This window comes from Apaloderma vittatum, unplaced genomic scaffold (assembly GCF_000703405.1).
Source record: "Apaloderma vittatum isolate BGI_N311 unplaced genomic scaffold, ASM70340v1 scaffold14956, whole genome shotgun sequence".
Lineage (NCBI taxonomy): Eukaryota > Metazoa > Chordata > Aves > Trogoniformes > Trogonidae > Apaloderma > Apaloderma vittatum.
This window is the reverse complement of record NW_009723494.1, coordinates 12062-26515: the sequence shown is the minus strand read 5'-3', so window position 1 is coordinate 26515 and position 14454 is coordinate 12062. Positions and strand designations below refer to the sequence as shown.

The 14454-nt window shown below is 46.1% G+C and overlaps 1 protein-coding gene across 1 annotated transcript in view; it reads right to left on the bottom strand.

Moving 5' to 3' along the window:
• LOC104276005 (protein PRRC2B-like) overlaps positions 1–14052 on the bottom strand; it is a 30954-nt gene extending 16902 nt beyond the window's left edge. The window contains 14 exon segments of the mRNA XM_009872144.1: positions 2–52; positions 760–967; positions 3427–3626; positions 4284–4599; positions 4981–5173; positions 5591–5681; positions 6289–6428; positions 6883–7004; positions 7402–7643; positions 8283–8426; positions 11201–11273; positions 12400–12502; positions 12720–12897; positions 13885–14052. Coding sequence (XP_009870446.1) covers positions 2–52; positions 760–967; positions 3427–3626; positions 4284–4599; positions 4981–5173; positions 5591–5681; positions 6289–6428; positions 6883–7004; positions 7402–7643; positions 8283–8426; positions 11201–11273; positions 12400–12502; positions 12720–12897; positions 13885–13999 — 2176 coding nt within the window. The 5' untranslated portion in view covers positions 14000–14052.
• Between the last annotated feature and the right edge of the window lie 402 nt (positions 14053–14454).

Here is a 14454-nt window from a genome sequence, read left to right as displayed (position 1 = left end):
CAGCTCTCGCAACCCCCAATGGAGTACTGCTGAATCATGGGCTTCATAATTCCTGGTCACAGAAGAGTTCATACCATTAACACTAGGATCTCGCAGTCAAAAATTAACAGTCCACAGCTATGTTGACTGCCCCTCCTTCCAGGGCAGCAGGTGATGGCAGAAACCTTTCTGGTAGTAGAAAGCCTGAACTTGGGAAATACTCCTGGAGTGATGCAGGAGCTGGCAGAGCTCTTAGAGCCCAGCCTGCACAGAACACCACACACCAACACTGGCCTGGAAGCAAGCAGGTGTGCGAGAACAAACCACGAACTCCAGGGAATTATACATCCTGACGTTAATATTCACACCTCCAAAGATCAGAAGGTTCTAGAAGCACACAGCTCAAGAACTACAGGATTTCTCCATTACATTTCTTGAAGGGGGTCTATTAAGATTTCACATGATTACAGTAACTCGCAAAGCAGTCCTCCTCCTCCAGGGGGCAAGATCTGCTTTTACACTCACTCAGGCTCCAAAGCTGTTAGGGAAGATCTCCCACTGCAGTGCAGGGGCTGGACAGGCAGGTGTCCTCCCACCCAACCTCCTCTGTTCCCTCACCAGCTCTCACTGCAACCGACTCTTTCTCATCCCTAGAGAAGGTCAATCACAGCCATCCGGGACACAAAGTCTGGGCAGAGGTAAGATGAGGGAAGCGGAGCAACCTTCAGATATGGACTCGCTCAACAACCATGGCAGAAGCAAACACTGGAAACACGTTACCTGAAGGGTGAAGGGCTGAGGGGTAGAAATCCACAGGGGTGCGACTCTGGGCCATGCGAGGGTCCATATAAGAAGGCATCATCATCCAGCGAGGATCAAAGCCGAGCATCTGGGGGTGCGGCGGGTAGAACGTCCGTTGGGGATGGGAATGGGATGGGGGAGGATAGACTTGCTGCTGCTGCCAGTGCTGCATCTTGTACAGCTGCTCCTGCAGGGAAGAAGGATGGGCCGTTTGACACGAACGCTCATGGTGCCAGGAATCTCACTTGCAAACTGGCCAGCCGGAGGAAAACATGTTCTGTGTACTGAAGACTCGAAAGCAGATCAGATAGGAGGGTAGAGCAGATAAGGGCAATTCACTGCCAACTGGGAACGTGGTGGCAGTTGTTACTCTACAGATACCCGAAACAGCCAGAACGTCACACCAATATGGGCCACACTACGTGGTCAAACGCAAGGGATCAGCTTCAAGACTGGACTCAGCATTTTCTCAAAGCTTCTATGAGAGGACAACTTTCTGTCCAATGCAATTTCCTCACTGGACCCAAAATTTTAGAAGATGTTGCTCTTTGGAAAAAATGCAGTAAGTTATTTAGTGTGCATATATATTAGTTCTACCCACGTTAGCTGAACAGATTAGGTAAGAATAACCTAAACTCAGTTACAAATGCTATTAATACTTTACCATATTTCCAGTACACCCTCCAGAGATGTGCTGACACCTTTGGGTTGTGTCCCATCTCCCACACACAGTCAGTCCACCCTTCTCTGGCTGAGGACTGTCATGATGTTAATATGATCTGACATTTAACTTTTGCTAAAAGTCCAAGAAGAATCTAGGTTTGAAAGGAGCTTTGTGTTCCAAAGAAAGCTTTCAAACTGTAAAGAGCTCCAATTAACATGAAATATGTCTATTTACCTGTCAAACATTTCACTGTCTTCTCTTACTAAGCTTAAAACAGCATGAGATACTGTAACTGTTTACAAAAAAAAAGCCAATCCCCTGCTGCAGAGCAAGAGAGGCACCCTTAAGGCTGAACCTGACAGATCATTATAGCAAGAGAGAAACTCAGATCAATGCAAAGGTTATATTCAAGTTATCTAGTGCATTAGTACCTTGGAGAAAGTATTTAACTAATGATACCAATGCTGTTTTTTATTTTGTTCTGTTCAAGGAACCATTGCTACCAAAACAGCAATACAAGCCAGTCAAAATACAAAATGCCTCATACATACTAACAACACAGACGATAAGAGAAAATAAAATGAAAATTTCATGTTCTTCCAATAGCAATGACCTATGGTATTATTAGTGTGACAGCAAAGACATCTAATTACTTTTAGTTTAAGAGCATCTCTTTTTAAAGAGTAACACTGGCAGCATTTGCTGCTGTGCACTGGAATTATGAAAATGCCAACTGCCCAGTAACAAGCATAGGGGAACATCTGTAAAAGAGCAATTACTGTGCTTCCAAGCAAAAGCCAAATGTGAGCTCTTCACTAAGGTTTGCAGCAGCATTGATTGTATCACATTTCAAGAGGTTATTCTATAAAGAATGACAATTAACTCTGCATTATCCCAAGCCTGGATAGTTTGTCCTTTGCTTTGATTCTGCTGCCCTAAGGAGGCTCACTGCATCTGGAAGAAGAGCTGAACAGTACGTATGGCACATACAGCACTGTAAAGCCAGACAAGATCCAAGACACGTTAAAGCACTTCAGGCTGGTCTATTGCAGCCCTGAAAGACATTTTTCCATAAAACAAAAAAGAAACAAAATCAAGATCAAACCTATTTATGGTGCAAAGGAAATATCGATCTGAAACAGTCTCAGAGGAAAAAAAAAATAATAAATTTGAGTAGGTAGTAGACAAGAGCAGATGTAGACAACCAACTCTGCAAAGGCAAGAGGTAGAAATGTGCCACTGCACAACTCGCACGTTCAGCCCAGAAGCAGAGTCCAACCAGTTTGCCCTAGCATGCGAACGGCTGCCCACACCTAACGGGGTGAGAGCACAGCAAGCACAAAGCGAAACAGTTGATCCCCAAAGGCTTCCCTTTCCCTTGGTCTGTGTATTCAGCTCCTGTCACTGCAGCAGTGCTGAAGAACAGCAGCTTCCGTCTTGTGCCAAGGAATAGGAACAGATGTTCACCAGGTTCACTGCCTGCCAAAGGCCTTGGAGACTTTGCTGGACCAGGCCTACAGCGAGTACCAAGGCAGCCACTGCTGCCCTCTGGACTTTGGAGATGGGAAGGGGAACATCCCCAGCTTCTGCATACTCACGTTTTAAAACCAGAGTCCTGCTACCAACCCCATAGTCCTAAAATTTTACGTTGTCAGGAGACACCCAGACAACTATGCAAGACAAGTCAACATTTCTGACAGCAGCATCTACTTTTCTCCCAGGCAAGTGGCAAACCTGGCCTGCCCACGCCTCTCCCCAGCCAGAGAAAGCTCTATCACAACTGCTCCAGTACCACAGGGTGTGTGTAAAATTCACGTAACCTGTATCAAGCCCTTTTACCCATCACACAGGATACATTTGTGATCAAAAGTACTGAAAAAGGCCAGGGTAGAAACTGTCATTTAACACCTCCCAGCCTAAAGACAGTTATGTGATTGTGTTGAGAACCAAGAGAACACGAGAGTTTGGTGAAGACTTATTACCTGCTGCTGTTGCTGCTGCTGTCTCTGGAATCGTGGGGGAAGAGACTTCTGGTACTTGTTGAATTCCTGCGCTGGGGAAGGAGCTTCCCTGAGCTCCTCCTCACTGCTGCTTTGGGCTGTCACTGCTGCTGCTACTGGAGCAGGAGTCTCTTCTTCCAGATAGCCAACAGAGACATCCTGGGTGTGAAACTCAGGGGTTGCTGCAAAGAAGAAAATAAGCCTTGATGAGCCCTGCCCACGACAGGGCTTCGGTGTGCACCATCACAGCACCACATACGGAGGAGCATGGGCACGTCCTGCCTGCATTCCATGGTCAATTTTATTACAGTCACATATAGCACCTCACATGGAATCTCCCTGATTTGTCTTGACAGCTCTGGAGGGCTTTGTCCATCTTCAGTGATAAATTCCAAGATGTCCTCTCTGTCATCGGCCTAGTGCGTAAGCACTGGGGGAAAAAAGTTCCTTTTCTCTGTTACTCCTTACACCTGCCAGTGCTTACTGGTAACCATTTTTTCATGTGGCCCATAAGCCCTTTTCTTAACATTATCATCCAATCACAAAAAGACCAAGAGGCCCGTTCCAACAAGGTCTCCGCTAGCACAGCTGACTGAGCATAGATAAAGGCAACCAAAGAAGTCTGCATTTGTTTTAATACATTGTGGGTTTTTCTAAATGAACCTTCGTCACCAATCCAAAACACTCTGCGGAACGCGTGCAGCAGCTGATCTCCCAAGTGCAACTGAAGCACCCTCTGAACGCTTCCCTCCCAGGAACTCTCTCACACTTCAGGTAAGGAACTGGCACAATACCAAAAAATAAGTTTTTACAAGGTGAGGCAATCAATGTTTCTGTACCTTTACGGAAAGCAGGACCATTCTCCTGTACAGCATTTTTCTCTGTGCTTGGGGGTCGCAGGTCTTCATTCTCTGTGTGTTTCTGGGTCTCCCCACTCTTCTGAGCCAGTTTGCATTTCTGATCAAGTTGCTTCAGCTTTGCAGCACAGGCTGCCAGACGTTCCTCCCTGGCTCGCCGCTCCTCCTCCTCCCGTCGCTTCCTGGCTCTCTCGACAGCTTCCGAGATCTCAGAGTGCACAAACTTCTGTCTCAGTGGCACTTTTTCTTCTTTATCCTCGAGGGACTGCTGTCTGAGAATACTTCCTGGTGTGGGCTTCTGCCAAAAGAAAAACATCACTCAATAAGCATGATCCAAATATCTCCTGAGCTTTGTCTCCCATGGTCAGAAAACCCCCTCCCGATTCCCTCCCCTCTATCCTTATGCACACAAATCCCTCTTTTGGTAGAGAGTTATTGCTATCTGGTTCAATAATTCCACTTTCTCACCGTCTGACAACCCCAATGCTCTGGACCACCTTCAATTTCTTTTCTCTAGTGAGGGTGCTATGCAGATGGGATTTCTCTCCAGCTGGATATCAACAATAAACTGAGAAATTTCATCAGCGTCTTATTTTCAATAAAATGTCAATCTGGTCTCTTAAGGACAGCAACGTGTCACATCCAGCAGCACAAGCTTACTCACATGAGTTCAACCTACCTGGTATTCAGACGTAGAGCTCCAGCCATTCAGCTTCCTCGGAGGCTGCTGTGACTCCTGCACTTTCCGGACTGGCCGGGACAAACCAACTGAGTCACCCCAATTCTTTCCTTCCTCCAAGGTGTGTTTGACATCTGCACTGTCTGCAGAGCTCAGGGACAACTGTCGCTGCCTTCTGGGATCCCAGTTGTTCCTGTCATATAAACAGCTTTGCTGTTATATTTGCTACTCACCTCAAAAAGCATTTGCAGTCTTACCAAGCGGCAAAGACAACTGACTGTAACAGAAAGGAAAGCTCAAAAAGGCAAAAAAACCACCCAAACACACAAGGTGCTTTTCCTCCTAAGGTGCATAACGATTAAAACCACTATTGTGCAGCAGGAGAAAGGTGAGACAAAGGGGAGGAGAAAAAAGCCTGGCATCCTGGCACTCAGCTTCTGGACCCACGAACATCCTTGAGGCCCACTGAAACAACGGCCAGCAGAATCGACAAAGTCACAGTATGAACCAGTGGGATCAAGCTTCAACATTTAGAACCAGTTTTAAGAAGATCCTGGTATTGTTCACTTTTAATGAAACAACTGTAGGTGCAAATACAGCAACTTCTTACCACTTCTGTCGTCCATCTTTCAGAGTTTCTTCCTCTTCCTCATCTTCACTAAACTTTAGTTTCTCAGAGTAATCAACTTCATCATGAATGCCTATAAAGACAGAATTGGAGAAGAGATATATGAGAAGAAAGAAACACGTCCCTTGTCCTGATCAAGCTTATGCCCTCTTTGGCACTAAACCAGGCTTGGCATAACCTTACTGGAAAGCTGAATGCCCACCACAAGATACCGGAAATTACGTGAGTAGCACGGACCCACACTGCTGTACAGCTGGGCTGGTCCCAGAAGGGGAGCAGGAAGCAGTCTGGGAATGGGGGCTGCAAATGAGGAGACAGCCACCAAGCTCAGCTGTGTGTAACTGGATATCGAGCACCAGGACTGCAAAGGCAGGACTAGCTCTTCTTCCCAGCAGCCACACTGCTAGCCTCTTGCTGTTTGGTCTTTTCAGATTTTAGGAGTCTTCAGATCCAGTTCCTTGAGCACGTGATGGAAGGATCAGAAGGATCCATTGTGTCATCATTTACACCAACAGCAATTTCTCAACTACACAGACCACTCTTTGCTTCCCCTTCTTCCTTCTGTGGCAGTGAAACAAAGCCACCAGAATACCCTGGTTATTTCATTCTTCAGAGAGGAGTAACTGCTTTGCTTCACCCCCTAAGTTGCTGCCTGAAGCCAGAGAATGGAAACACTTTACCTGCCCACCCATCATCTGCATCAGTATCTAGTTCATCCAGCCCCTTCAGGTTCTCTGCATTGATGATGGTGGGCCGGGGTGCTCTCTCTTGCTGTCGAACTGGACGTGTTGGACGAGACAGGCCAAGCCTGTTCTCTTTTCTAGAAGGAAATGCAAAGAAAGGTTAGAAGCTCAAATAGTCAAGAAAAGAATGTAGAGCCATTTTCAAAACAGTGAAATCAGTCCTTTTCTAACAAGCACTTAAATACAAGGGCTCCATTTCTCTCCCTGCCAGCTAATTTTCTTTCCCTTCTCTACCTGGTACCCACTTCCTAGAGCTTACAGATCACAGCTGCCACCCTTCCAGTTCAAGATCCCATGTAACAACTTCTCACATTCACCTGCTCTTCAGGGACACAGTGCTTACAGTGCTGCAACGTTGCAGACACTGCTGCAGCTGGAGCAAAGCACTCCTTCTGTAAGATCAGGCTTCCTCTGTGGCTGCCTGCAGCTTCACTCCTGCAACTGGATCCCTGGCCCAAATTCTTGCATGGTTTAAGATTCATGTCACACCCCGAACCTGCCTCTCAAGTGAGACAGTCAAGGCAGCCTTACCCATCCTGGTCATTCATCTGGTATTGCCTGAAAGGTACCCGGGGCTCAAGCCGAAGCTGAGGAAGGGGGAAAGACCCTCGGTCCAGCGATGCAGGGGTCTCAGATGGCTGTTGTGGACACATCTGGAACAAGGCAAAGCAGAATAGTGGGTTTTTATTCCTTGCCACAGGAAGGCTTACCCAGATTAGGTTACAACACAAGCATGGTAGCTGCATCCACTCAAAGGAAAAACAAATACTTCACGTCTGGCTGACTAACAGGCCACATGCTAATGGTTACTCTCTCCAGCTCTAGAGGAAAAGCAGCAGCTTTTCTACGCTGAGCAAGGCTGTGCTACACTATTCTAGCATGAAAGGGTAAACGCACAGCAGTGGAAAGTAAAAATAGATCAAGAGAAGGATCCCTAAGCAAGCCCTGTGAACTAAGAGTCCAGAGAAGATATATGTCAGCTGACTTCAACCCATACACGCCTTATAAGAAGCAAGGACATTACAGAGTTGTGGGGAGAGGACAACTTACAAAAGCAGGTAGCATATCATGGTATGTAGGTGGTTGGTAGACATTTCCCATGAACTGCGAAGCCCCTTTGCGGACAGGCTGAGCTGGGCGGAGAGACGGCTCCTTCGGATCGCTGGCACCCGCTGAGGAGGGGGCTCCGTCTCCGGTGCTAGAGGTCTTGCTGCCCAGCTCAGCAGGGGAGGCGGTCAGAGATGTGGCAGAGGTTATGTTCCTCCCACCGCCCTCCCTCCAACTGGTGACATCTGGAAAGGAGGTATTAATTATGTTAACATTCGTAAATGCAGACAGTCACTGCCAGAAAATCTCAAAACTCAAATACTCTAGTCAAGCTCCAATTATACGAAGCATTCAGAAAAGCATCGGGGACCACCAGAAAGTTCCAAACACATTTATTTTCCTAAGAGACCAGCAGTATCAACCATTACTAACTAACTGCTGCACCAGTGGTGTCCTTATGTGCCAGTAAGCCTAAATTTCGAGAAACCCTGCTTCCCATCTCCACAGTCCTTACCAGAATTAAGGCCAGTTAGATCACCCATAAACACTCAAAGAGAAGCCACATCACATCATCCACTCATTTCACTTGTGACTCCCCTAGCACAGGAAGGGGGCTGCCTTTCAGTATCACGCAGCAGATCTTATTAAACAATGTAGCAGGTGACAGTCTGGCTGTCTGGACCACAGAACTCAGCCAGTGAACATTCACGCTACATGTGAATCTGTGATCACTTGCTACGCAGCCTGACATACGTGAGCTCATACAAAAAACAAAACTAACTGGAAGGATCCGATACTACTGTGAGCTGGCATCCCCCTGCCCAAAACACAGTCTTCAGGGTTATAAGCTGGGACAAGGCAGAAAGATAAGATCATTCACTTACTCTGGGGGCGGAGGCTTGGTCCTGGCCCATACGACGGATCTAAGGCGCCCTTTTCTTTGCCAACCTTGTCCTGCTCTCCAGCTGCTTTCAGCGTCGGAAATTCCTCGGGAGAGAAGGATAACAGTCGGCTTGAGGCCCTTGAACCTGTCAGACAAATAAGTACAGGAGTCAGAGAAGATCTTTCTACACTTACAATTCACTTAGGAGATCAGCCTGGAAATACGTTTCCTGAGAATCTGGGCCTCTAACAGAACTAAACCCAAATTACTACCATACCAGCATCTCAGCTCACATCCAAACCCCTCTAAGACACTGTCACCAACACGACAACACGTCCTCACCCAGTACTCCCACACTCTTAACTTGGAATCTTCATTTAAATTCTTATGCTCAGCTAAGTCATAGAGAACTTTCTCAGCTTCCAATTACTTTTGTAAAGTACAAAATTCAGACTGAGGCAGAGAGATAAATTCTGCAAGATCGCTTACAGATGATACCCTGTTATCAAGTGCTTGACATTTCTATTCAGACACTTTCTGCTCAGATCTTACTCTACCAGGGAAGTCTGTTGTTAAGTTTTCTGCCAACATATTCAGCGAAAGACCACAGATACGGACCGAATGCTATCTGCTACAACCCCCCCTCTCCTCCCTGCTGCAGCATTTTTAAGCTGCAGTTCACTGGCCAGATGAGGCCAGGACATTTCCAGTCACTGGTAAATTGTCTCGCCAAATCATCACCCACCGGTGAACGACAGCTTTCTGTCCATTATAAGGATCTGCCAGTGATTGGGAAACAAAACACAGTAATTCTCCTAAACCTGCCAGCAACATATTGCAATATTAAACATTAAAAAAATACTGCTTTTTTGAGAACTGTTTCTTGGTGTTACTTGGGTTAATGCTCTTTTTTAAAAGGGCATTTCAGAATTACCGTGTTGAAGTATGAGCAGTGAGTACTGAAAACCTGACAAAAGTGTCTCATCTATCTTTATCCTTCCTTGTCCTAGAGTCAAGAAGGATTGGTTTCTTTTGAGTCATTTCCACTTTCTGGAACTTGCAAACCACACAAGGCCTCCCATCTGAAGACTTCCAGGGAAGACACTGCAAGTGCCACACGTAACACCTTCAAATATTTTGGACAGAGGAGAATACACAAGAAGGACACTTCTCAAATATATCACAAAATATCCAAGATGTGCCCAGAGTTCTGATTTCTACTGCATCACTCTACCAAACCAGAATAGCAACAAGAACATTAACAATATGTGTTTCAGGGGAGACTTTCTCCCCCCAAATAAGGCTGCACTACGTAACAACCGTTAACGTGCAGGCATTAACAACTTGCACAATAACCCTGAGCAGCATTACACTGACGTAAAAGTTTGGTGCATCTATTTTTTCCCCTACAAATGCTCCTTATACAGAAGACATGGGCATGGAGCAGTTCATAATTAATTTACTACACCACATTTCTTCAGGACACACCCTCCAAAAGATTTTACAGCAGGCACACCTAAAAGAGCAAAAAGCAAAAGACTTCCCACTTTGTCAGCAATATTAGAAATTGCTAGTTTAGCTCAGAAGGAAAAGCAATCGTTCAGTGCCGCTGGAGAGGAGGTGCGAGGATGGTATGGCCTAAGAAATCCTTCCAGCCAGATTTCTGATGCTTATGATTCAATCACCTTCTAATTAAGCAGCTCTTAGCCACATATGCAACTCTTTTCTTGGGTTGAGAACTCTCTATTGATAAGCGTGCCCTAGAATGAGTTTTCAAAAGATCTTTTAAGAACATTGTTAGATGATCAGATTTCAAAATGACCGTACAGGAGGTCCACACAGCAACAGTCTCCAAAAAGTACCAATTAACCAAACGAGACACAGTCTTTGCACTGACCACCATCTCAGGCAAGCACAAGTCCCTGTGGGAATATTTAGTCTTTGAGAAACAGCCTCTCACTAAGGACCTCATTTAATTTAGTACAAGTTTGACCCCTCCATTTCTGCAATCTGTAGCCATCACAACTCTTCCGAATCTCTGCGCAATTTCAGTCGACAACCAAATGGTTCCAGGTCTGGTTACATTAAAACAGCTGACCTAAGCTGTTACTCTCACTACAGTTTAAATGGCAATACTCGGTGCAGCTGGAAACCACCTCCTGTGTAGAAATGGATGCATCTGAAGACAACTGAATTCCCAATTTATGTTAACACTGCTTCAGGATCCTCAGTCAAGCAGAAGTCATTAGCAGCACAGTTACTCAGGGAGCCTTAACAGGCCTCAGCCAAGGTGTAAGCAAGTGCAGCCTCCAACAGCTTCAACACCACTTCCACCCGCTGACACTGTAACACCCTCGGACCAAGGCTGCTGTGTACAGCCTCCCTGAGTACTATCATTACAGCCTCACTTTTGATCTCCTCATCAGGGGAAGCTCCCCATGCTGCTAATCATGGAGATGCCTCCATTTCCACTCTCTGATGTGCTCTCTTCTCCTTTCTTCTTCTAAATTGACCCCTCCCCTCTTCCACTTTGTTTTCTGCACGTTTACTACAACCTGCTCTGGGCTGACGGAAAACGCTTCTGAGGCGGCAAATGTTTCCCTTCTTCAAAACTTTCACCTCCCAGAACTCCTGGCTGCTTCAATCCATTCTGGTTCAGGGTAGCGATGAGACACTTTCTGTTCAAACTGTGTCTTGCACTGGCAAGCCTGAACAGATGCAGCTGCAAAATTCGAGCCAACACACTACACAGATTGAGAAGACGACTCATATGGGCTCACTGCACTGTAATCAAGACAGCTGAGTCCCATTTTGCACCAGTCCAGACACAGAGGGCATGAAGAAATGTAGTCCATCCCATCTCATGCCTGTTTGGGAGCCACAGACACACACATATCTCTATTTATTTATCATACTCACCACCTTCTTGTCCTGCTGGCTTTCCATTCAGCTGTGCCCATGACTTTGGTCCACCTGGCACTGAATTTGTACTCTGAAAACCAACCAGAACACACAAAAAAAACCAATGTCGACAGATTAGTGAAGTCTGAAGACTGCTTCTCATTTCCTGGCTGGCACCTGCTACAGTTCAGACCTCTAGATGACCCAAATGTCACAGGATACCGTAAGTCTCCCTAGAGTCTTGTAGGGGCTAAAGTTAGCCTGTCCCCCATGCCCGTGTACTATGACATTACAGCAAAAATCCTCTTCTCTGCCCTGCCTCTCATCTTTCCTCCACTCATCTACACCATTTCCTCAAACCATTCCTCTTGCTTTCCTCCCTTTAATCAAGCTTTCCCTTTGTTCTGTTGCATTTTCCCAAGCAATCTCTCTTAATCTTCTAGATTTGTCCCATGCTACACCTCAGCTTGAAGGCTACCCAACCTTCTCATTCATTAACTACTCTTTTCCTCTTCAAAACATAACTCCTGTTCTGTTTTTCCTGAACCTCAAGGGCTCAGTATCCATCTATCATAGAATGGCCTAGGCTGGAAGGGACCTTAGAGATCATCTAGTCCAACCTCCCTGTCACGGGCAGGGACACTACCTCTCAGCTAGACCAGGCAACACATGGGGACCGAGCGGGAAGTAATTTTTTCCAACTAGAAGTTTGAAATGTGCACCACAGAGGGGTCAGGTCCTTGCACTCTCTGGAGAAGCTTGCTTACTTGCCAGTAGCTTTTTCAGGTCCTGACACTGGGTACTTCTCCCACATGACCAGATCTCCTCTGATCAAGTCTCGTCAGGCTGGGACCAAGAGCCAGATATGCTGTCATTAAGCGACACTTGAATTAGACCCAAAGTAGAATTTCTAACCAGCCATCTCACATTCCAGCCATTCTTTCTAGACTGAAGCTAGACTTTCTGCACATTCTTGAAAGGTACAGAGGCAAAATGCACAGAATCATATTCAAACTGCAGCATAGCACTCCTGGGGCACAGTAACTTGGAGTCAAGGCAGTCAATTCTACAAAAATTGATTATATAGGACCTGTTCTGTAAATTGCAGTCTGCCATTTCTCACTTGTTCAAGGCAACACAGACAATTAAAAAAAGCCCTCTGGCTGTCTGGGGACAGGGGAAGCAGGGTGGCCATCACAGAGACCGCTTGCACCTACCTCCTGATTGACTGACTGTGTCGGCTTCTGTAAATTGGAGACAGATTTCTGCAAACCCTGCTGCGGCAGCGACTCCTGCAGCTGTGCAGCCGTCGCACTGGAACTGAAAAGACACAGCAGAGGTGAGGTCAGAGGGGAAAATGGGCAAGAAGACAAACAACTCTGGCAACATATCACCTGCTAAAAGATCAAGCTAACACTGCCTCTACACTGGCCTGGACAACAGAGAACTGATCACTGCAGAGTCCAACATACAGCAAAGCAGTGCTCAACTGCTGCTGCTTGCCTGACAAAGCTTAGTAAAGAGCAGTTCTACCTACCTCTTTTGGTCTGGCTGATCCTGCTTGTTTGCCCATCCTGTACCGTCCTTGGGTACTATAATGATGTTGGGGTCGTTTCCTTTGTTCTCAGACTTCAAGCTAGGCAAGTTTGCAGGAGGTGGCATGCGCCGGGCAGCAGCAACTTTCCCAAGACTCTGTAAGCCATGTCTAGGAATAACTAGTGGAAAAGGAACACAAGGGCAGATCAGAGAGGGCTAAGCCTTGCTGGGTACGTAATGTCAGTGCGCTGCAGCTAGGAGCAGTCCCAACAGAGCTGTACAAGCAGCACCACTGCTGCTGCGTCAACACAGAGGTCCTGCCCCACAGGACCACAGCAAAGCAGCTGTTTGGTGCAGCAGCTGGCTAACAGCCAGCCCCCTGTCAGGAGGGACACAGAAACGATTCTCACTAACAGAAAACACCCACAGGGTCTTTTAGCTACCTGTGCAGATACTTCTCTTTCATCAAGGGGAAGCAGCATTACCCTTTCACAGCTTGGGGAAATGGCCATCCAAGCCCACCTCTCAACAGACAAATTGGTAATCTAACTCAGGAGTCCTGAGGCCTACGTTTTCCTGCTCTACCAGGTCACATTTATTGAGATGGTATTTTATTTCCTTCACTTTTCTACTCCTACACCAAATCCAGTGCCAGCCCAGGCAATGCTTCCTGTTTTTTTGACCCAACCATCTACTTTTGATCCCAACTCCACCGCAAAATCAAACCATGTTCTTCTGAGGACTTCAGTCCTCAACTGTCACCTCACACAAGGTCCGACCAACTTAAGGGCACCTCAGTCAGCTTAGCTGCCCTGTCTTGGTATAGCTTAGGGCCTCAGTACAGGGCCTTACTCAAATTTGCAGCCTTTCACTCAAGTCTGCAACCTGACCACTGTGCAGCAAGGACAGAGGCTAAACTAAAGGGCCAACAATCCTACAGCTGTTTTCTGTAATTCCTCCATGTCTCTACAATAACAGCAGCGCAAGAACAACATACATTTTCCTTGAAGTCCTAATGAAAAACAGGCTTAGACACCAGGACAAATAGCTCTGCAACCCAGCTGCTTCCCACTGGGCATTCTACCCCCAGGGCCAAAAGCCTGAATTAGCTCTGCAACAATACTCTCGGAAGATACCAAAAGGAACTTTCAGAAAGCGTTTCTTACCTGTAGTTCTGATTGCTTCTATTGACTTTCCTTTATACTTATCAAACAGGCTGAGAGTCGAGTACTTGCTTTTCCCATCCTTTCCCTTGGTTATTTGCCCCAAACGATCGGACATTGCGATGAAATGTCATCTAGTAAGGAAATTTCTGTGCGCCGCTCCCGATCTGCCTTTTTATAAAAGAGAAATGAGGGAAATGCCATCAAAAGGATTATTTAGCCACACACAAGTAAGAAGTAAAACATGCACAACTGCTAGAACTGTAGATATTCAGCGAACACACTAATTTACAAGGTTATAACCCTCTCCTCCTTAGTCACAAGAAGCCTGTCAGATTTAAGAGTCATAAACCAAAAAGAACTGAAAAACACACTTCTTACAATATCTTTTTTTTTTTTTTTGCCACTCTAGTGCTGAAAGAAGTGGGTTTCTTTAAGTATGAGAATACAAGAAAGGATTGTCAACACAGCCCTTGCTTTAAAAGAGTAAGTCTAGCAATAAGCAGCTATGCACAAGGATTCCTAAACATAACTGACAGAAAAGCACTATATCTTATAGCCTGCTGGAGTTTG